The 24,386-nt window shown below is 40.8% G+C and overlaps 2 protein-coding genes across 4 annotated transcripts in view; one reads left to right on the forward strand and one right to left on the reverse strand.

Moving 5' to 3' along the window:
• Window positions 1–348, reverse strand: part of ASAP2 (ArfGAP with SH3 domain, ankyrin repeat and PH domain 2) — a 96,688-nt gene extending 96,340 nt beyond the window's left edge. The window contains exon 1 of one of the 3 annotated variants that reach the window (XM_054820180.1): window positions 76–348. In XM_054820180.1, the coding sequence (XP_054676155.1) occupies window positions 76–201 (126 nt within the window). In that variant the 5' untranslated portion in view covers window positions 202–348. The remainder of the gene's footprint in view (window positions 1–75) is intronic. The other 2 variants (XM_054820181.1, XM_054820182.1) reach the window with 2 other exon arrangements.
• The window catches only part of MBOAT2 (membrane bound O-acyltransferase domain containing 2), a 176,907-nt gene continuing 152,547 nt past the window's right edge, over window positions 27–24,386 (forward strand). Inside the window, exons 1-2 of the mRNA XM_054820189.1 lie at window positions 27–136; window positions 9,962–10,090. The gene's annotated coding sequence lies outside the window, so the exon portion shown is untranslated. The remainder of the gene's footprint in view (window positions 137–9,961; window positions 10,091–24,386) is intronic.

The raw sequence follows: 24,386 nt of genomic DNA on the forward strand, positions 1-24,386 counted from the left end.
GGCAGCCAGGCCAGAGGGGGGCTGCGCAGCCCGCTCCCCGCCCCGCCGCGCCTCCCCTCCCCTCCCGGGGCTCACCTCTTCGATGGCCGCCACCGTGTTCCTGCACTGGGCCATCCGGGTGGTGAAGTTGGAGGCGGTAGGTGACTTGTAATCCTCATTGGTCTCGGACACGAATTCCGACACGGAGATCTGGTCCGGCATGGCGGGGCGGGGATGAGTGGGAAGAGGGGAGGGGAGAGGGGAGGGGGGGAAAGCAGGCGGCTCCGGGGGGAGGGGAGGGCCGGGGGGGGGGCTCCCCCTCACATCGCTCAGCAACCGGCGGCAGCAGCGCCCTCCTCGCGGCCCCGCCGTCTGGAGTGGTGTTGTTCCTCCGCCGTCACACAAGGAAATTCCCCGCACCCACACTCCTCCTCCCCGCGCGGTCACGCAGCACCGGGGGCCGGGCACACGCCCAGCGGCGAGCGGGAGGAGGCGGCGGCGGGAGCTGCCTCCACACCCCGCCCTCCCTCTCGCTTTCTCCCTCACTCACACACACAGAGGGCGGAGGCGCGGTTGCATGACCCCCTCCCTTTGGTCTCCGCACGCCCGAAGGAGACCTGCTGCCACACACTCGCCCCCCGGCGCCCGCCCTGAGAAGATGGCGGCTCCCTCCCGAGCCCCGCCGGGGAGAGAGAAGCAGGCAGATGTGTATGGGGGTCTAACGGCAGGCACTGGCTGGGTGATCTCAGGGACAAACAGGACAAACCCAGCCGTGTAATTAAGATCGTGTTTAACAACAATAACAACAACCCAAGGGCAGGGGAAGGTGAGATGCGATGCCTACCTGATGCAAGGGGGGGACAGGTGGAAGCCCACAGGGACAGGTCTCCGCACTGTCCTCTCTGTGGCTGCCCGGAGGTGGCAGCGACAGTCTCTTTCCTTACAGTTCATAATCTATATTTCGACAGTTAATCTGCTTTACAAGTTTGCTGCCTAGTTTCAGGGGAGCTAAAGTTGAGAAATACTGTTGTTCCCAAGAGATCTGTGTGAAAATACTTTTAGGCTAAGTAACGTTTGTATCTAAATTCTTAGAAAGCTTTTTCTGTACTCGAAGAGGAAGTATTGTTATGAGAGGAGGAGATGCTTTGTTCTTTAACATAAAGCCACAAGGATTAATCGAGGCAGAAAGTGCAACAACTCAGCCCCAGCAGTGGCGTTTGTGACTGACGCAGCAGAAGGCAAGGTGTCACTGGGTGGGCATGGTGCTTGTGTTGGGAACATGGGGATGTGACCCATGGCGGTGGTTTCTCGTGGCCTCAAACCCCTTAGGACTTCCAGCCTGTTAGTGCAGAAAGCTTTGGAAGTCTGTGTTTTGGCCCAGAAACTCTCCCGTGGCTCTTTCACTCCCCGCTGGTGATACAGTTATTAGCTTTCTATAAGTGATTCTTTATTACTGTGATTTAAAACTCTTCCGGGAATTCAGATGAGTAAGCAGGTACTCTTTTACTGCAGTTTGTAGGATGTCCAAATAAATAACTGCAGGCCTACCCAGATGTTACTGCCCTTTGCAATCCTTGTTACTGTTACACAAAGTTTGCCTTTAATATAAATGATGAAGTTTGCAACAATTTTCATTTTACTGGTTGTAGCAAAGCAGATGAATGAGCAGTGACTATCTGCATGTTCTTTCCTTATTCTAATTCTTACTAGGTTTTCCATTCTAATTGTTCTTTATTTTCTCTCATAAAAAATCACCACCATTATTTTGCTTTTAACTTTTTTCTCCATATAATTTTGTATTATAAACCCCTCTCCTCCTTAAGACCCGTTTCAGTTAATGGGGCACATACAGGTATAAATTGTTCCGGTGTTAATGCATTAAACTTCATGTCTGTATTTGTATGTCACATAATAAATGAGTATATTTGTGACCAGGTTGAGTATAAACATTCTTGCTAAAAATATGCAATGTTACATCTTTATTTTCGTATCAGCTGATGGTGATACCTTTAGAGCAACGCTTATCACACTATTACCCAAACTAGCATTCTTAAACTATCTGTCATATCTTCCAATGTGGCATATTTGTTTAGAAATTTTGAAGGGGGTGAAAAACTTGGGGTCTGAAAGGCAAGTAATACTAGACTTTTACTTTTTGCAACAGCTCTTCTATCAGGTGTAATCTGAATCTGCAGCATATCAATGTAGTATCTAGTGGTTACATCTTCAGTTTGATATTGGACTATATATAACTAAGACAGTATCATCATGCAATGAATCTTTAAATTCTATAGACCATATTTACATGTCAGGTTAGGTTAGATGATTGCAGTGATATTTTCTGATCTTTAACTTAATAGACTCAAAAATTTACCATCCCAATGAAACTGCTAGGCCTTTTTTGCTTGACAGACTGTGCATTTCAGCTGTCCTTTTTCTGAAGCTAAAGACTTGTGCTTGGGTGAACCTTCTAGAAGACATCTAGTCTTGACGTAACGACTCAACAGTTTGGAGAATCCACTGCTTCTGTTAGTGTTTTATGACAACGGCTTGTCACGATTACTGCGTCTTCCAGCTATTGCTTATTACAATTTTTTCAGTAGGTTAAGGAGCTTCAGTGCTCAGACTTTTCTCTCTATGAGCTTTCTTGTCGACTGTAATGAAATCATTTCTCAGTTTTGTTTCTTGATAAACCAAGCTGATCAACTCCCCTCTTTTAAAGAGGGAGAACTAATCTGAATTGCTTCGCATTGGCTGCAAACCAAGATTGAGTACACAGATGGTGACTGTGGGTCAACTGACATGTGGCAACTCGTTACTCTGCAGTAACACTTTTATTAGTGTGTGCGAGTCCTGCGTCTCTCACTGAAAGGGTATTTTCTCAGCCCTTCCGTCACTTTTATAATTCTAACACCTCAATAAATTATTATCCTGGTTCACTACTCCCTCACTGTTACATTTGAGAGTGTCATTAGACTTTCTGGTCCCAGTATCATACTGGTTCATCTACCTGTCTGCTCTGGCCTCTATTTATGAGAGACACTTAATTTCAGCATCCAGCCCCATTCTTTGAATCTCTGAGTAAGTGTTGCAGTGGAATGGTTCGATAATGAGACAGCTGTGAACAAGGCTTGCTTATGCAGGATTTTATCTCTAGGTTTTTCTTGCTTGCTTGCTCACCATTGCTCCTTCTCCTCTAGCTTTGGACGCTTCTCCTCTCCTTCTCCTCTCCTTCTCCTCTCCTTCTCCTCTCCTTCTCCTCTCCTTCTCCTCTCCTTCTCCTCTCCTTCTCCTCTCCTTCTCCTCTCCTTCTCCTCTCCTTCTCCTCTCCTTCTCCTCTCCTTCTCCTCTCCTTCTCCTCTCCTTCTCCTCTCCTTCTCCTCTCCTTCTCCTCTCCTTCTCCTCTCCTTCTCCTCTCCTTCTCCTCTCCTTCTCCTCTCCTTCTCCTCTCCTTCTCCTCTCCTTCTCCTCTCCTTCTCCTCTCCTCTAGATAAAATGTCACTGTCTACCTTCACCCAGTCATGCAGTTAAAGGTCTTCTACTAAAGAGAAATAAATAAATAAAAAACATTTTCCAAAGATCCAAGCTCTGCACATTGCTCTGCTGAAAAGCTTCTAGTCTTGTGGATATGTATAAACACCATAAAGTGCTGTGAAATACCAGGTTTTAGGTCTTTTTCCCTTGCAGAAGATATGAAAATCAGAATACTTGATTTGTACAAACATTTCTTCCTACACTGACTTTAAACTGGCTTTAATGGTTTCATCAGTCAGTGCTGTTAAAAACATGTCAGACCTTCAAAATCATAAGACAGATTTAAAAATAACTAATTTTCTCCTCTTTTTGTTTTTTTTAGCCTTTAGAAATCTTATCTGTATGTCAAAATATTTATTTGCATTACTGCCAGTATGTAAGAACCCAACCCAAGGACCAGTTGCTATACAAACACATAGCAATAAGGCAGCCTCTGGAGATCTGAACATCTAAAATTAGCTAATGAAAAGGCAATTGAGTGAATATGAGGAAATGCTCAACCATTATTGGTCTGTATGACAGTCTGTGATCTTCGCACACTGTTGCCCAAATGTTTCTTAAGACAGGTTAAGTAGGGTTTTCAAGAAGGATTATGAGATAGAGTGGAATGTTTAAGGGGGAATTATTACAATGACTGTCAGCATGAGAGAAAGCGCGCAAGACCTCATGTCCTTGAAATTTAACAGTTCGGAGTTGGAGGTTAATGACATGGATCAAACAGAGGCAAAAGTTAATGTCTGTTTAATGAAAGGACATGCTAAAGGAGTTGTGAGAATAGCAGGGAGAGAACATGATGAGCTGGTTAGCATATTTGATGATCCCTCAAGGAGCTGCCTGGGATAGGACTCAAAATGCATAAGCATTTTTATTTTTTTTTTCCACAGGAGTCATGTCATTATTGCCCTTCACTGACTAGCTCAATAACAGATTGTTTCATAGTATTTGCTCTGTCTATCTTTATTTGATATCAGTGGGGTTTTTTCACAGAATTTCTTTCTTTAATAGTTTCAAATAGTTTGAAGAAATATTTTTTCTTGGCCTTCTTTGTACGTACTCAGTATTTACAAGGATTTTGAGGTGTATTCGTTAATTCTATTAAAGGTGATTTGAGGGAACGCGACAAGATGGTTCACAGAAAATCTCATTACCCTTATTGCTTATCTTTGAACTTAAAAAATAAGCATGCAAATAAATGTAGTCTGTCAGCTGCTAATTACTAGATGATAGTTTTCAGGCAGGTAGATGTTAAACTCAGAAATGTATGTAGTGCATGTAAGTCACAGCAGATAAGTAAAACACCGTGTGATAAGCCTAGTTACTGGATCCTGGTTTTTTATCCTAAGTCTTACGATATTTTTCTTAAAGTATCAATCCCTGGTGTTCAATGTTCAGATAAACACTTTCAAAACAGATTCCACTTTTGAAAATTAGGTCCTACAGTTTTGGAGAGAAGCTTCTTGTGATTTCTAAAGGTACAGACCCCCAAAACAGCAGATACTTGGTTATTTTTAAGTCTCTCCTATGATTTTGGAGGTCTAACTCATGTTTTAATGATACCAATTACAGCGTGTAGCAGCTTTGGAATAACAAGTGTGTCTGCTGTTTAAGAATGAACTCATGGCATTATTCTGTTGAAAATAATTCCTACTTGAAAATATACTTGCTGTTTTTTGTATATTTCCAGAGATTAATTTCTACAAGTAAGTGCAAATTCTGCAAATTAAAAAAGTTAGTTCAGAAAAGTATATTTTTAAGGTCCTTTTCCATTTGGAAGTGCCTACTTGGGAATCTCTGTTACAAGCACATGCTTTTCCTACTTTTACCATATAATCGTGTTCCCTTGCATCGCTCTCACAGACTTCTGTGGAGAATTTACAAAGATCTGTTTTCTCTAGTATTAATAGTAACAACACCACCTGCAACTGAAGTAGTAGCATGTAGACAAAGGCAAGAAAGAAAACACAGAGAAGAGTGTTGGTATTTTCCCTCAAAACTCTCTAAAGGTATTAATTTAACCAGTAGCGAGGGAACATGCTACTTAAAGGGTGAAACTGGACAGGACTGAGTCTGTACACCTTTCAGTGTAATGGGAATTTTACTTACTGAGGTTTGGCAGAACTACACCATTTTTTTAAATATGAAAATAATATCGTGTGGTGACAGTATTGTAAGCTATGCCCTGGATGAATGTGTGCACTTCTCTGTGTTGTGTAAGAATGTTTCAGGTTTTTGGAATCCAGCGTTCACTTCAGTGGGTCAGACTGAATATGTCTGCATGGCTCTTTCAAGATGCCTTCAAGTGCTGCCCCTCTCATGGCACCTCAGTCTGGATTGCATTGTGTGGATCAAGCTGCAGGCCCCAGGGCCATCTCTAGAACACACATCAGATGGGAAGCCCTCAGGGATGCTGACTGCTGAAGAGTTATCTTGCTAGAGTGTCAGAAAGGTTCTTATATTCATGCTGTACAGATTGTGTTTCCCTTGGATGGCCTGCCACTTCACCTTTTGTCATTATCCCTAAACACTGCAACCTTTCAGGTAACATCAGGAGAGGGAAGCTAAGTCTTCCTAGTACCCTCATGGAGGGTCACTTCTCAAGCCTCATGTCACCCTGAACCACATCCTTCCTGTCTGTAGCTCAGCTGTGCCTGAAGCAGATAGGAGGTAGACTGCCTTTCTGTAGCCATGCCTTTTTGATCTTACTCTGATCTTACAGTTCCAGATCACCAGTGAAAATCGTCAAGATCCACAGTCTCTGGGCCACTTCTGCACCAGACCATATTCAGTACACTGTGCTCTGTTGCATCAGCTCCCTGATGAGTAACTTGGGATAAGGTCATTTCTTTTCTGAGAAATTACAGAATTACAATTCGGTCCTAGAATCAGCAAAGTTTCAAGTGACAGGACTTACATGGAAGACAACTGAATCGTGTTTAGGAATGAAGAGACATTAGTTCCCATGGGCACAAAGTGAAGAGACAACAAGAATGTTCTCAGATTCAAGAAATTTTAGAAAGAGGGGAAAAAAAAAAAAGCCTGTATTGTTGTCAAACACAAAGCACCTTTATTTCTCTCCTAAATTTTCTGTCAAGGAGACTCCTGAAAGTCAGTTCAGAAAACAACAGTGCTCCTTTGCCCCACTGGAATTTGGAATCTAAAAAGTGGTCTCTCTTCAAAAAGACACCTTAGAATACTATGAAATCCTAAGAAATTAAATGCAATTTAATCTGGCTAGGGCATGAGCAGGACAGAGAAAGACTGTCAAAAAGGGAACTAAGGCTGAAGTTCACCTGGCTTTAACATGGAAAATAAACAGAAATTAAAAATTTCCCCATTGCAATGAAGCATGGCTCAAAAAAAAAGGTAGAATTTTACAAAAGAGCATAACTCTATTTTCTCTCCCTTTCTCTCGGAGTCAGGCTTCCAATCAAGAGTGAAGCATATGTGATCATGTATTTCATGAATGTCTGTTGAAAAAAATATGATGACCTTTAAAGTGGAGAATACATTTGGAAACAAAAATAAGTCTTCTAGCCTGAAGTCTTCTATCCTTGTATGGTAAAGTCCTCACCTATTCAAACTTATGCCAGATGACCTGCCTTGAATGATAATATCTAGCAGTGATGAACTAACTGCCTTGGATGTCTTTCATGGGCCATCCTTTGCTGCATTGGTTGCTTGCCTGCAGCTGATAATCTAGAATCCATGGAAATCCATGGGAAATGTTAGTTTACTCTGCAGGACAACTGCTTGGTGATGTGGGACATGGCAGGCCCTAGGCAGTGCGGATAGAAACTCCCTTCAGAGATCACAGTTCTGCTCTTGAATTCTGCCTGAGCAAGGTCCTGCTCTGCAGGCACTCCTGTCACTTGTATTTAGCTAGTTTGGCATTTCAGACCTACAAAGGGCTTGCATCCTCCTGGGGGAAGTACTTATAGCAGCTCTGAGTAGTAGGAAAAGAACCTACAGAATCTGTACAACTTGGGCCAACCCATGCCTTGGGAGACTCTCCAGCAGGGAGGATTCTGTGGAGAAGGTCATTCCCTCAGGTTATACCAAGAAGACATAGTTTGTATAGCACAGCACTATGACTATATGAATAGAACAGAGTAGAATATTTCAGTTGGAAGGAACCTACAACCATCATCTAGCCCAACTGCCTGACCAATTCAGGGCTGACCAAAGTTAAAGCATGTTATTAAGGGCATTGTCCAAATGCCTCTTAAACACTGACAGGCTTGGGGCATCAACTGCCTCTCTGGGAAGCCTGTTCCAGTGTTTGACCACACTCTCGGTAAAGAAATGCATCCTAATGTCCAGTCTGAACTTCCTCTGACGCAGCTTTGAACCATGCCCATACATCCTGTCACGGGATCACAGAGAGAAGAGCTCAGCGCCTCCCTCTCCACTTCCCCTCCTCAGGAAGCTGTAGAGAGCAATGAAGTCACCCCTCAGCCTCCTTTTCTCCGAACTAGACAAACCCAAGAGGGATAATCATGTCTTTTGACCAGCTGGTTATGCTGTGCTTCATGCACCCCAGGATGCAGGTGGTTGCCCTCTTGGCTGCCAGGGCACACTATTGGGTCCTATTGAGACTGCTGTCAACAGCAAGTTCAATGGATATGGGTAATGACAGAGAAAACACCTTGTAGTCAAAAACTGTAAATTTTTCTTGGGGATTTCCAATATGTACCCAGACTGTTAGGGAAGAAATCTTACATAGTTTTCACGAAAAATACTAGGACAGCTGTAGGTGAAAACTTTTGTAGGGTATGAGTGCAGTGCAAGCAGAGCTTTTCCTTTTATAGTCAGTGAGGAAATACTTTCTCACCTAGGCAAGTTATCTTAGGAAAGCAACATAACACAAATGTCTGCTGGTTACACACAGTCAAATTGACTGCTAACCTTTGTCAATGGAAAGCCCTGATTCTCATTTCTGAATCTAATTGCCATGAACCTTTTTTTTGCTATCTTTTGAGGTTACTCATACTTTTAATAAATTTCCATCTATATTTGTTTTTTCTTAATGTTATCTTCTAGTACATGGTGTACTGAAATGTGGAATAAGTTAATATGATGTGTCTTTGTGGCCTACAAACTTCATCGCAAGAGTTAACTGCTGGAGAAAGGGTAACTGAGAGTGAAGGCTGGGAGTGGACAAAAAAATAGGATTAGGCTCTCTTTATGGATTAGCGCTGTTTGCAGTGCTGCTGATATGGCCTACTGTCTGTGCTTCTGAGGCATCCCAGCAAGGAGATGCTTCACCAGGCATCACAGTGTTAGAATGGCAATGACACTTGATTTATTGCACCATGATACCAAGAAACTGTGGAGTGGGAGACATCAACTTGAGGCAAATACCAAGGCTGCATCCTCTGCCTTGGCCAATTTCCCAAGGGTCTCATGGTGGCCCAAGCCTCAGGCCCCCACATGGACTTCCAGCCTGACTGCCTAGCTCTTTCTTGGAAATGGACTTGTGTGATCTGAAGGACCTCACAGAACCTGTACCAGAGTTTGCGGGGTAATAGCCAATAGCATTGAATCATGTAATAGCAAGCAAGTGCTCTTTCAGAAAGGTCAGGAGATGAAAAAGAAGAGGAAATGCAATGAACTGTATTTGCGACATCTGCTTAAAACTTCGAGCTGAGCTGTCCATAGAGTTTGGCAACTCTTCGGAGGACAAAAGAAAACTTCATCTCAACTCTACAGGATATTGCCAGTCCATCTCTGTGCTGGAGGGTGGCACACTGGAAAAGACTCAGAAGGCAGATCAGCTCTAGGCCATGCAGTGCCCTCCCCTTGCAGTACAGAGAATGCTAAATCTCAAATTAGTGTCATATTTTTACTTGTGTGCTCTTGTGTTCTGGCCACAGGCAGCAGTGATTATTCGAGAGTGCAATCATTGCCTATCTATCTCAGTTGCTCCTGCTTGAAAGGGAATCAAGGCAGCACATCACAACAGACAGGCTTCTCTAAAGCATGCTGTATAGAAGGCAGGTTTTGAGTGGCTAGCAACCTTGGCCTGAGATGAGTGTGGGTATAAGTGTCTGACATTTGATGTAGAGGTATTTTCTCACTGGATTAATCAGAGTTGGTTGATTTGACCTTGATGCTGTCTCTGAGGATGGTTTTACAGGCTAGTATTGGCACAGCTATTCCATCTTCCATTTCAGACTGTGCTTTCTGCATCGGGATTTTAGTTACAAAACTTTGATTCAATTGTGGGTCTGATTTATGGAGTTATTAAATAGAAAGTGCTTCCCGACTGGTGGGTGGTGGATTTAGGATTGTGAATATGTCTGTCTTAGGTTTCTGTTAATAGCCACTCAACATCTGGAGAGTTGGGAAATTTTTCTTTTACATCAGGCAGTTTGTCTTGAGATACAGAAGTCACCAATTCAAATAGTTCTTTGCCTTCTAGACTTGAGACATTGTCCCTCTTTTTCAGAAAATGTTTGAGTAATTGATGCAACTGAACCTAATCAGCAGGCAAGACTGAGAACAGCCCACTGAAAAACAGAGCGTGGTGCATCTCCGTTGAGGGACAGCTTTTCACATCTGAAGTGGCAAGTTAAAGGTACAAAAATACAGCATGGGTCCTGGAGTGCAATCAGCCATACTGCTAAGTTGTTAGAACAGTCCCTGGCATAGACTTTGAATTCCTGAAGTCTTCCAGAAATTGTGTAAGCACACTTTGGGAGATAGGACAGTGTACTAATGTACACTAATATACAGTACTAAATGTACTCTGTGTTTTAAAATCCCTTAAGACAGACAGCAAGTTTGAGAATAACTGTAAGAATGTTATGATCATTGGACTTTAGAAACAGCCGCATCTTCTGCACCAGTTCTATGAGTCTAACGTCCCTTTCCTGGTATTTAGCTTCTGAAAGTAAGGCATTCTGATTCCAATTTAAAACCAAAATTAATCTAAGAAAACATTTTTAATTTCCTTTGAGAAAAATTAAACAAAAAGTGCTTCAGTCAATACAGTCCCTGTTCTCATGTAGTTCAGTTTAACTGCTGATATGCTTACCCATCTCTTTATGTCTGATACCCATAAAGGGGCGAGACTGATAAGCAGAGACTGGTTCTTCATCCTTTCCCTGTTGGCATCATGTTTAGGAGCCTATTTTTGAATGTGGATCTCTCCCAAACTGTCGGGTTCATCCTAAATATGTTAACTAATGCTACGGCTAGCACCTCACTTTGCTAAATCTAGCTGCTTCAGTCACAGTGGCCCTGCACTCTGTAGGTTTGAATTTAGCCTTTTGTGGGTTTTAAGCACACCATTATATTTCCTATGCTGTCATCTAAATAATTATGCAGTCTGCTCTCATTGCACTTACAGCACTACAGTCTTAACTTTGCTTGCATCTTACCTATTTATGCACAACCTATTACTGTGTCATTACCCTCCAACACTAGTAGCTATCCATTTTAAAATGCACTCTGAGGTATGGAATTGCTGCCAGGCACTTTCAGAATTCATGGGAGGGTCTGGCAGTGTTCCTGCAGTTGCAGGACAATGGATGCAGGGACTATACTTGGATAATGCTGTTCAGTGTTAAGTTAGACTTGAGATGATAATGGGAGTTTCTTAGAGTACAATTAGAATGTTTTGAAGTGCGTAATAAAATTATGTGGGAAATGGTAAACAGCTGAAAAAGCAAAGCATAAGGATTTAAATCATCTCTGAGGCTGTTTCAAGAACAGCAGAGATGCTTAGGCAATAGAAAGATGTGCATGCCAGAAATGAATAGATTAGATAGAACCTGAAGGCTTTATAGACTTCAGAGAGAAAACAGAATGAACTAAAACTAAATCAATACAGCAAGATGTATATTAATTTTCCAGTCTCCCTTATTACTTATTAAACACAGTTTAAGGAAACAAAATAATTTCATTAAACAGGGAGGATTTGGGATAACTAACTTTAACTCTTTGAAGATAACATTTATAATGGTAGTATGAAATCCACTACAGGCAAAACATTTCAGCTTTGAACTTTATCAATGCAATCATTATTTTGCCACTAAAAAGGTGGCCAAAAAAATCAAATGTTTATTTATGAGGCATTTATTGTGGACAGAGAACTAAATCATAAGCATAAAAACATTTGATTAATGGAAATAACATGAGAAAAACAAAGTGAAAAATACAGATTTGTCTGAAGCACTAAATTATGTACACTGTTAATGTTTGGTAAGTAACAGACAATCTGAATAAGGCTTACAAGGTCTTCAATATGTACAAAAACCCAAGAGTGTTATAACAAAGACCCTCTTTCATTGGTGTTAGCAGCAGCTGATCCCTACCAAGCTTTGTAGGATTAGTGGCAGACAGTGACGAACTTCAGTAGAAATGTATGGACTTGTGGATGTCACAAAGTTCGGTCCTTTTACATCAGCTTTTTTTGTGTTTGAGCAGAGTTGCACTAACTCTCTTTAGGTATCTGCCAGTCTTTCTTTTGGTGTCACTGTCTAATGACTAAAAGGTAGTGAAGAGTGGTAATGAGCACACAGTTCTCAGCGGCTAAAAGAGTGTATCATCAGTACCCAGAGGAAAAAGAGAAAACAATCCATTGTTAAAGTCTAGATAGGAAGAAAAAGGGACACGATCATGCTGTGCCTTAAAATAACAAAATTAAAAAAAAAAAAAAAGAGATTGCTGCCTAAAAAAATTGGGTTAAATAGTCCATCAAGAAAATGTCGACACTTAGAATCCAAAGAGATGTAATACCCCTGTACTATGAGTAATAAACTTTTCATGCCTTGGCACAAAATGCTATGAGCATATTACCAGTGAAGAGAAACACATCACATGCCAGCATGTTGCTTGGTATGTAGTAGCTAGCAAGTTTATCTGATTAAAAATAATAATTTTAAAAATCCTCCATTTGCGTTAACGTTAACATTTACAGTATCGTATGAAGGAAATAAAAAAATAAATACTAACAACTTACTTGCCATTAAGAATTCAAATGCAGTAGTGCTTGTATGCAGTGCAGTTGCTTACTGTGACACATGTAAGGAGCCTAAGGCAGCCCCTTAATTCCTCTGCATTAGCATCCCAAGTAGCGGTGCATGAAGCAAATGTGGCTCTGCAGAACTAGACTGTCCATATGGGTCAGAGTAAGCTGAGCATGAGAATTTGCCCCATACTTGTCATGTGCATGAATGGTGTGTCATGGAAAGTATCTTCACCGGATTGAGAGCTGATGCAATCCACTCCCTCCTGGGACCAACAGGGGAGATGCCCAAGAGACTCAGGCTCTCTGAACTCAGCTTATTAATTGACTGTTAGCTTTTCCTAGCCTAAATTAAAAATATCTGAACAGTATTTTTATTAAACTTACAGATCCAAATCTAAATCTTTCTTCCTTTGTTATCCACATGACCAGTCTCACTCATCTGAATTAGATTATCTTCATGAATTAAAAAGGCAAGATTTGATAATTTTTTCTGTGTGATTCATTGAGGTTTAGGTTAACAGTATCTATAAATAATGTAATACAGTCTGAAATTACTTTCAGAAAAACAGGGCCACCACAGTTTCCACAGTTGTGAATGGAGTGTGTGGTTTCTGAACACCTCTGAAGTGAGGCTACACTGGTGCAAACTGCAGGCAATCTAGTTTGACATTTATGGCTTTACAATCTAATCTTGTTCTGTAAGAGAATAATAGATTCTCCAAAAACTTATAATGAATTCCAGTATATGCTTCAAAGCACATATGCCATTTTGAAAGCAGCTCAGACTTTTTCCGAAGCATTTTTTAAGTGTTGGAAAACTGATTGAGTAAATTCTACATTGTTTCATCTCTAACCAAGGGAAAAGAATTAGTGCAGTAATTTGAAAACGATTTATGAGTCAGTCAAGAGATTCACTATAACATTCCAAGGAAGTCACATGATTTCCATTCATGTATTTTCATTATCTTCACACTAACAGACAACACAGCATTTTATTTCCAAAGCTATTGTCTTATGATAACTCTTATAAGAGAGCCATTACAGTGCACAGTTCTTTTTGGCTGAAGGTAGAGAAGATTTCCTTTATGATACCTATTTTTTTGAAAAATTACAAAAAAAAGGAGGAAGTTCTTTAGTGCAAGATGTCTGATTATTTGATCACAGTGGTCTGTGGTCCTTCTGGCTTGAGTAGCTCTCTATTTACTTTTCCATATGTACAACTGCAAAATGAGAAAAGGATAGGCACACTCTACCAATGAAAATTCTTCATTTCCTGCACTTAATCAAAAAAACAGTCTAGATATTGGCAGCTCCTTTTAAAAAAATGGAGAGATACCACTTTCCCCAAGTAGGAAAAGGATAAACACAGCTGCAAACAGTTCTAATGTACTGAAAAAAAAAAAAAAGAAAATGACAATAAAAATAAAAATACTTAGCCCATATTTATAAACCAGTTATATACAACAATTTATGGAAACCCAGCAAGTGGAGTTAACGTTCATATACATATATAATGAAATTCAAAGTGCATGTATGTTAAATATGTATCATACTGATGGATTCTTCATAAATGTGCAAGAGAGAGATTTATTATTTATAGAGCTCCAGGACTGTACTAGGTTCTTTTCAGTAGAAAGCAGGATGATGTGTTTCCTTCCTCAAAGAATATAAAAGTCCACCTAAGCAAAGGGATTGAATTCTGTACCTTTTAATTTGAAACAAGCTATTTTATGAGGTTAGGATAGTGTGCAAAATGAAATGTAGCCATAATTGTTAAGGTTTGTGACATACTGTATATGGCTCAAGCTGTTATATCTATTCCTATATGCATTCAATTAGAGAACCCATCTTCAACGATGTATTCTAGCACACTCCTGGGAACTAATCCAATGTCTTTAGCTATCTGTTTTACATGAAACCAATTATTGTAATATCTCTAACGTCTAAGTGGTATTGTCGTGAGTGCCATTTTAGCATGGTCCAAAGTATTTATTTCTATGAGGTTATCTATCTACTCCTCAAATTTATTATGCTTTCAAAAATACCAACAGAGTCACATTATCATTTTTGTATCCCACAGCCAAATGTTCAAGCAAAATTTAATACGAGATGAATAATCAGCTGACTAAACTCAGTGCTTTCCACTTCTATTTACATAAAACGACCTCTTATTGGTGCTTAACATCTCTCTATCCTCATTCTAAGTTCCCAGTGACAGCCTATGTGCATTTTTTTTATAATCCTCTGTTTTTCCCTGGTGCTGTGTTATGCTAGCTCAGCTCTGCTATAGACTACAATCACTGTCTGGAAAACTCTGGGAATGAGAATGAAAGCAGTGTTATAGGACTTTGCAGAAGAAGGGTTCTGTCTCATGTTACCACAAATTATCCTTATTTTACAGCAATAATAAAATGTACCCAGAAGCGCTGAGGTCTCAGTTGTGCCACTATTTGACCATGTGTCTGAGCTACTGCAGTTCTCCTTTGTACAATTCTGCCTTTCCAGAAGTACAGTGGGGATAATTATCTAGTCCAAAAGAGTGTTTAGACTTTGTACATTAAGATAATGTTTGTTGCAAAACAGTATGTCATTTTTATAAATTATTATTAGCAGGTTCTGACTTCCTATTTGCATAAATAGTGCTGGTTTTGTGGAAGACTCCAAACAACTGTGAGGTAGCTAAGCATCATTATCATTACTATTGTCATTGTCATGGTTTGTTACTGGTAGCTCACTTTTACTAGTTGACATTGTATAACAAGCACTGTATGAGCTCTTCAGTGACCTAATATAGCAGTCCTTTAATGACCTCATTTTATAACAAAACTTTCATTTATGCCAAGAAGTTATAAAACCTATCATCAGAACAAGTGGAGAACTTTGGTTTGGTGATGCTTTGGACTCGCTTTATACAAGGAAAATAGCTAAAATGTAATGGAGTGGCAAAACGCAGTACTTGCATCTGAAGCACAGGAATGGGAGGTATGCAATGATTCAGCGCAAGGTACAGTGGCATGACCTGTTTTTTTCATTTGAGTGAATTTACTAAATGTCTCATAAGGAACTTGCCAACAAAGGTTTAAAGAAAGACGATGTGTTAGGGTCTGTCTTGTTAAGGAGGTCCCAGGATGATTTAAAGCTTTTCAGATGAGACATGTACATGCAGCAAAGTGTGTTGTTTCATAGGAAGAAAATGTACTTACTGGTAGGACTATGGGGAGGCAGTAGTAAAACTGCATTGATGGATGGATGCCTGCATGAGTAGCATATTAAAGGTGGACTATAGCAAGACTGAGTATCTGGCTGGAAACTCATCTTCTCAGCTGCTCTTGTCACCTGCATGCCATAGTCATCCTAGTATAAAATCTCTCAATGCACTTTTATTTTCAATCTGAGAAAATGAAAGAACAATTCTGCCCAATGAATACTAGGAAATCTGTCTTTTGAATGGGCAGGACACATTAATATTTTAAAGATCTCAAAAATTCTGAGATCTTGTCTGTTCTTTCTGAGGAGTCTTCTGTTGGAAAAACATGCAGTTAACTTTTCTTCCAGTAGGACTGGAAGTCTATTGAGTCTGCAAACTGGAAATCAACCTTGAGCTGAATCAGACTTACTGACTCAGTATCAATGGGAAATACACTTCCGTTGGCTCCTTCTGTTATATGCTTAGCAAAAATGCTATTACATTAAGAGTATTTTGATTCTATATGCAATGTGTGATATAAATAATAAATTCTTTGACTTTCTCTTCATGCTGGATTGTGCGAGTACTACATAGCTGAACTGTAGCCGCGTTTGCTTTTATTTCCTAATTTCTGTGAGTTAAATTCTTAATCACTAGCCTGCACTAACAACTTCTTGAATTAAGTTTCCTCAGGGTGCTGGTGATGGTGATTTTCAGCTAAAACAGTAGAAAACATGCATTGGAATAAACATTAGACAATGGTAGATTTTAACAGAAAGGAAATGATTATTTATTGAGTGTTGATGGAGGGGCTAAAATAGTATAAATAAACAGTAAAGAAGACAAAGACCAAGGGAAGTACAGTCTACAAAGCTAGTTTAAGCGTATTTGAAACCTCGGCAAAGTTTAGATGAAAAATGAAAGGATTGTTTTATGATATTCTTTGCCACTTGGCCCAAAGCCCTGTACTACAGTAAAAAATCAGGATTTATCAGCACATTCAGCACAAGTATGTTGTTATGTATAGAGCATTTTAGGATTCCTCACTTAAGATTAACTCTAAGAAGTTACTAAACACTTTAATAGAAAAAAGCAGCTGAAAAAACAGCAGACTCCACCCAAAAGAAGGCATATATCAACGGAGGAATTTGTTGGGTATTGCTTTGTTCTTTTTTGCTTGTCTTTATAAGAGGAGAAACATCACTTGGATAAATAAATATGGAATACAGCACACCCACAGAAGTTTGGTACTGTGACCTGAGAAAAAGCTGAGAAAGCAAGAGAGATTTTCAATCAGGTTTCAGATGGGAGAGATTTGGGGAGGGGAACTGTAGAATTCTGTACTATTATTTTGATTTTTCTTGTATTTAGAGAAAGATAACTTGTTTGTAAATAAAGGAAAAAACCACAGTAATTGTGTTGTTGGAGCCCAAACATCAGCTCCCTCTTCTCCCTGGAACAACCCACCTAGAACCCTGAAAACTGGCAAACCTTTTGGATCAAAATTTAATAAGAGTGTGTGTTTGGAAGCAGGGAATAGGAAATACAAATAGGATCCAGAATAAACCTGCAGTATGCCAGGATCTCTGTTCTCCCCGGATTCATTTTACCGCCACAAAATATGGAATTGGATGATCATAACTTGTATTCTACATTGTCATTCAGCACTGGAGCATAAGCACTAAAAAACATTTCAGCCTGTCCTTTTGGGAGGCAAACCAGACTGCTTCTGGGCATCCTCCTCCTTGTAGCACTGTGCGAGTGCACCCAGACAGTTGAAACTGATTGAAGTACACAAGTGCAGCAGTAAAAGGAACAAATATCCGCTAAAGGACCAGCGAAAAGAGAAGCTTAACAAAATGAACATTTCCAGAGAGGGATTTAAGTGAGGAGTCAGGGATTGTTGAAGCAGTTCCTGTGCTGATCTTTTATTTCATTGTTATCATTACTTCGCATAGTCAAATCAGATTGTGAAGGTAGTTCAGTAAAATGGGTTTGATTGACAGAATAATTACTGGAACCATTCTGATATCTTAAAAGGCAGGGGGTGCCTCCGGAAACATTTCCCAGAGGGTGCTCGTTAGTGCAATATACTGAAGGACTTAAACTGGATGAAGAACTTAATGTGTTTTAGTAGTATTAAATCCACATAATAGTGCCCTAATAGCATATTCTATTTATACCAATACAATATATAAAATCCTTCTGGTTTTGGTAAATAAGAGTAATTATTTTTTTTTAGTAAAATTAATTAAAACAAATTATAATAAAGGTAATTAAAAGAGTAATTGAGTAATAACTTGAAGGCTGAAGAGGGATGGCATTGGTAGTATGGCTTGCAGAGTTGTCTGGGCTTCAGATTTCTGAGCAAAGATCCTTTCAGTGTTATAAGAGGGGACTCTTGATTACAGCAATATTCTTAACTAAATCCCTGTAATCCTCTTCCATATCTAATGAATCTCTTTATTGGTTTGTCTGCTTTAGGATGCAAATGCAATGATGTGTGTGAATTATAAAATCATAAAAAAAGTAGTCAGAGGTGGCACAGCCCACCAATTCATCCCAAGATTGTACCACCACATTCCTCACAGGGCCTGGTCTGAGCATCTCTTTAAGACTTAAGTGAGGGAGACTGTAATCACTGCACACAATTATTTCGGTGTTCTAGTCCTCACTGTTAGAAAGTTTTGAAGACTATTATGAGGCTTTCCTTACTCTTTCCTCCACAGAATAAATAGCTGTTGTTCTTCTGATCTTTCCATATGTTTCTACACCTCCAGTTGCATCATGTCTTCTATGCTTTTGGTGAAGTGAGAGCAGGTGATGGAGTGTTAGTGCCAGTGGCCAAGAGACCGCTGCATTGCATGACACATTGTGCGCAGCTGCGGCTTCCTCCACGCCGGCTGCCCTCAGCATTTGTGCCCTAAATATGGCAGTTGATATATTTCCCCAGAAGAATAAGATTCCCTCTAGTGCTGAAAAACACCTTCTATTGAGGAACAGCAGATTGTAAGGGTCACTAGATGGGATGGATGCAGCAGGACATGATGCAACATGCTAAGTCTGGGATTTAAACCATTACTGTTGCCTGTACACCTTCTCTCTTTCAGAACTGCAATTGTCTTTGTGTAGCTCAGCCCTTTGTTACATTTTAACAAATTCTGTTACACTTTAACAGATTTGGGTTGCGTTTGTACTTTTGCCAAGCTTGCAATAGTAATTCTGGGGGCTATTAAGACAGTGTTGGGAATAATCAATGAAATAACAGCCCTGGGATATAGGCTGTGCCAGCCCTATGCCTGGTCTGGCATAGGCTGGGGGTCTGGGATGCAAAGCAGGGCAAGTGCCATTAACAAAAAAGGGAACAAGATTTGCAGAAAACAATTGTTTGTTGCTTTCACTCCAGCATATGCATAATTTCACAGCACAGCAAGCAGCAGTCAGGGATTTTGCATAAAATAGTCAGTCAGGGCATTCTGCACAATTTGCCCCTCCCGTTTATCCCGGGTGAGTGAACAAGCTGTGGCAGGCACAGGTGGTGACCATGGCTCCGTTTGGGCTTCTTATTCTCTGTCTTGTGCCATCTGCTCCTCTTTTCTTCTGCAAATACCATGCAGGGGACAGCAAAGAAGCAGAATCCTGTTAAGGTTAGTCTGATATCTGCTTTTCTTTCTTTTAAGGGCTCTTCTCACCTTCAGGTGATCAAGCACATTTTCTACAGCCAATCCCCACCATATTTGGAGTTCATCTCATAGCTATGAGACATCTCTTTTCTCATGGGACAAGACGGTTTTGGAGGGGGAGTCCCTTTATCTTTATGGCTAGAGTGAATTCTTCACAGAGAAGTCTTAGTTGAGTCCTCTCTCTTTTTACAGTGCTATGGTACCTGAAGCTGATCGCATCTGGGCTGCTGTGGTCCTGCTGTCCCCTCTCAATGCCAGATGCATGTTCCTCTCCCTTGCATTGCCCAAACTCATACAGTTATGTGGTGAGCTGGCTCTGGGAGCTGCTCTGGCTGAGAAATAACAACTTTCTTGGTGGAGCCAGCTGTCACACACACACACCCCCCCACACACACACACACCATCCGCCCCAAACTGTCTCAGCATGTGGTTGCATTAGAAACAGTGCTTGCAAAAAGAAAAGGATGGGAATGCATTTGGGAAGTGAGGGTTGGCAGGACTACAGCAGCCCAGATTTAGTGCCATTGACTGCCATACAATTGCACTGTCGCTTTCTGAATGTACTCACCTTGATGTGAGAGATGTACTTGGAATGGGTCCCTGCCTCATCACACAGCTCTCTGACCACTTCCATGGAGATACCCAGCCTGCTGCTGCTGCTTCTGCTGCTGCTTGAGGTAGAGGTGAAAGTGGTGCGTTGCTCATGCAGTAATAGGTTACAAAGGGTGATGTAAAATCTGCTACTGAGGTAGGTGGTAATGGTAGGTGATTGAGCAATGCACCGATCTCACACGATTGTGGAAACATGGCCTAAGTGTACAGCTTTACATCACTTCCTCTGAATTCCCTTTCATACCTTCTTCTGCGTATTTTTCCAATATGTCAAAATCACTTTGAATTCTAATCCTGTCAGCTAATATCCTTTCAGTCCCTCGCAGTTTCATGTTATCTGCAAATTTCATAGAAATGTTCTCTAGTCCATCGTCCAGGTTGCAAATGAAACTTGGAATTAAACTGGACCTGGGCCAGATTCCTATAGCCCCAAGCTTGATAGAAAAATGTCACTTGTTCCCTCAGTTTTGACAGTGGTCCATTAATAATTACTCTTAGCATATTGTTATCCAATTAGGTTTTGTACCTACCTTCCGTTAGTTTCAACTAAATGTCTTCTAAAATTCTTCCCTCCCAACTGCATCCCACCTTTGCTGTATTAATGAGTTCTCATATACCAAGATGACGGGCACTTTCAGGGATAGTTTAATTGACCTCTGAAGGCAGTTTATTTCTACACTTAGGGCTACTTGAACATATAGTATCTAATTCTCCCACAATGGTGAGAAATTAATATGGTGATTTCACAACAGAACGACAATAAATAAATTACCTGTCACTGGACTGCATTTTCTGTTAGCATTTGCAGAGCCTGGAAGTCAGCATCTTCCCCTACCCTTTCTTTTGTGCCTATGAAGGAAAAAGATCTGCTGACTTTTTTCACAGAAAAGCAAAGCCTCATTATTGGTGACTGTCCTCCATAGTTTTGCAACCAACAAGGCCATTTGTGCTTTTCTTCATGGAAGTGGAATACATATGTGGCATCCCCATGGCAATAAAGCTCGCACACTGTTTAAAGCAATAGCTCCTTGCACACATCAATAGCAGTTGGGTTTGCAAACCCAGCTGCTCTCAACTAAGCCTTTATATCTACATGCTATGATACAGCGTCTTCAGTGTTGGTCTTTAAAATAGTATGTTCTTTTATCTCGCTGTTTTACAGTTTCCCACTTGCTGCACGTAATTGTCACCAAAGTGAAGGAGATGGCAGGTGATCCCTGCCTCATGGGTACTCTCTGTTTAGCCATTCCTTTTAGTGGTAAACTGAAAGCCAAGGAAAAAGGTGCATGGCAGTGGAACTATAAAAAAGTAATGTCAATTAATAATAGCTAAAGAAAGAAAAAAGGCCACTCAATCTTTCCTTCCACAATTTTCAGAGGAGAGCTTAACTGAAGGCTTAAGACCAATACAATTGAATTCCATACATAAACCAGTTTCCACCTCCCTTTTTGCCCAGAGGCCAATGCTTGCAGTCTAGCTGCAATAGTTTGTGTCTAGAGGCAGCTTTGGGTTTGCTTAGTGAGAAGGTATTATTTGAAGTGTGTACATGTATGCTACCGACCTTGAAGACATGAAATCTCCTTTACACATAAGCAGACAACCATCTAACAGAGTATAAAATACTTAATTAGCTTATCACAATCACTTTAAGGTAAGTGAGGAAATGTTTTCTGCCACTGGATAGCATTTGTATGGTGATATGAGTTCACTGTGGTGATGGTAGTCAGCTCAGAGATGTTATTTTCTCTTTTATTATACAACAGAGAAATTGTAGAAATCGTTATTTTTTTTCCATTGTAACTGAATCATTTTGCTGGTTGTGATAAAGAAGTCTTTGTAGTAAGTTGGATAGAATTAGGTCACGGCAACATGCAGTCAGTCTCCGAGTCTGCCAGATATTTCAGTTTTGACCTTTACTGTCCACAGTACTGGAGTTAATTATGACTAGAGAGTGCTTACCATTTTTAGTCTTCACAGAAGTCTCTTAGCCAAACTGTTAATGATAACGTAGTGTCTGTTGGTAGCTTCTTACATTTTCTTTTTAAGACTGTGTTGCATGTAATAATGACCTTGAGAACGGCATTATGTTTAGATGTTAAATCTGAAAATCACTTAGCACAATGATACTATGTGTGTACAGTATAGAGGACAGGAATTCCCTTTGCCCTGCACCTTGCTAGGTAATACATACTGCTGTAAATTAAAGCTAAATATAATACTGCTTTGATATTTGCTATTTTATATTCACTTTCTGGGTTATAAATTGGTACCTGGTTCAGGGCAGTGATGAAAACATCTTCAGGCAGAAAGACATTAAGTCTGTATCTTCCCCTATGGCTGGCCGAAAATCTGTGGTGTGTGGTACTGCATGTCTAATTGTGACTTAGCACTTTTGGAATCTGCCGGAGAACTTCCAGAAAGATGTTGATCCTGTCCCACTACTTGGAAGTAGGAGGAAAAAATAACAGGAAAGGCAGGAAAGCCCCAGTCACCCATAGAAGACTGCTAGCTTGAAATAGAGAAACTTAATCTGATTGCACCAAATAGGAACAGGCCTTTCAGAAAAAGGCTCAAGGTCTCTTTCAAGGGGATGTCTACTGGATAAGCATCATGTTATTGTCCCCTGCAAGCAGGAAAAAGATCGCAGTAACAATAAGAGTTGTGTGGGAGGTCCTTCACAATATGCCTTGATTAAAGAAAGATGAGTATGTGTTTAATTTTACTGTCTGAAAGAAGAAATAAAATGCTTAAGGAAAATATATTCCTAAACTCAATGAAATCAACCACAAAGTAATAGCTTTAATGCCAAAATATCTGTGAACAGTCTAATCAGAGATGTTTTATGAAGCAAAGAGTTTCTGACACAACTACAGCAGTGTCAGCCAACTCTTGCTTGAATAAGCCCGTCATGACCTGTCAATGTGCGCCTGCAGCCCAGAAAGCCAACCATATCCAAGGCTGAATCACAAGAAGCATGACCAACCGAGGGAGGGGATTCTCCTCCTCTACTCCGCTCTCGTGAGACCCCACCTGGAGTTCTGCGTCCAGCTCTGGAGTCCCCAACATAAGAAGGACATGGAGCTGTTGGAGCAAGTCAAGAGGAGGCCACGAAGATGATCAGAGGGCTGGAGCACCTCTCCTATGAGGACAGGCTGAGACAGTTGGGGTTGTTCAGCCTGGAGAAGAGAAAGCTCCAGGGAGACCTTACAGCAGCCTTCCAGTACCTAAAGAGGGCCTACAGAAAAGCTGGAGAGGGACGCTTTAGCAGGGCCTGTTGTGATAGGACAAGGGATAATGGCCTTAAGCTGAAGGAGGGGAGATTAAGATGAGATATTAAGAAGAAATTCTTTACTGTTAGAGTGGTGAGGCACTGGAACAGGTTGCCCAGAGAAGCTGTGGATGCCCCATCCCTGGAAGTGTTCAAGGCCAGGCTGGATGGGACTTTGGGCAACCTGCTCTAGTGGAGGGTGCCCCTTCTCATGGCAGGGGGGTTGAAACTAGATAAGGTCCCTTCCAACCCAAACCATTCTATGATTCCATGATTCTATGATAATAAAGCAGTCAATAAAGCTACATAGCGTGTAATTTAAGAATTTTCTAAGCTGCTGATTTCACAGCTATGGAGATATTTCTCCTTAAAGTAAAGTAAGTAGGACTACTAGTAACTGCATTTGTATCAGAAATAGTGTGGCCAGCAGGACTAGGAAAGTGATTGTCCCCCTGTACTCGGCACTGGTGAGGACGCACCTCGAGTACTCTGGTTCAGTTTTGGGCCCCTCATTACGAGAAAGACATTGAGGTGCTGGAGCGTGTCCAAAGAAGGGCAACGAAGCTGGTGAAGGGTCTAGAGAACAAGTCTCATGAGGAGCAGCTGAGGGAACTGGGGTTGTTTAGCCTGGAGAGAAGGAGGCTGAGGGGAGACCTTATTGCTCTCTACAACTACCTGAAAGGAGGTTGTAGCCAGGTGGGTGCTGGTCTCCTCTCCCAAATAACAAGTGATAGGACAAGAAGAAACAGCCTCAGGTTGCACCAGGGGAGGTTTAGATTGGATGTTAGGAAAAACTTCTTCATTGAAAGCGTTGTCAATCTTTGGAACAGGCTGCCCAGGGAAGTGGTTGAGTGACCATCCCTGGAGGTATTTGAAAAACATGTAAGTGTGGTGCTTAGGGACATGGTTTAGTGGTGGAGTTGGCAGTGCTAGGTTGATGGTTGGACCTGATGCTCTTAACAGTCTTTTCCAACCTAAACAATTCTATGATTCTATGATTCTATGATTTGTAGGTTACTACTCTCCAGACTTCTAATGAATAAGATCTAACATTTAAAGTTTTAAGCACTAATTAATTTTTTTTTTTAGCTCCCAGGAACTACAGTACCCATTTTATTAAAAACCTTTTCAAGCTTCTCGACACGTTTC

The sequence above is a fragment of the Grus americana genome, chromosome 3, assembly GCF_028858705.1.
Source record: "Grus americana isolate bGruAme1 chromosome 3, bGruAme1.mat, whole genome shotgun sequence".
Classification (NCBI taxonomy): domain Eukaryota; kingdom Metazoa; phylum Chordata; class Aves; order Gruiformes; family Gruidae; genus Grus; species Grus americana.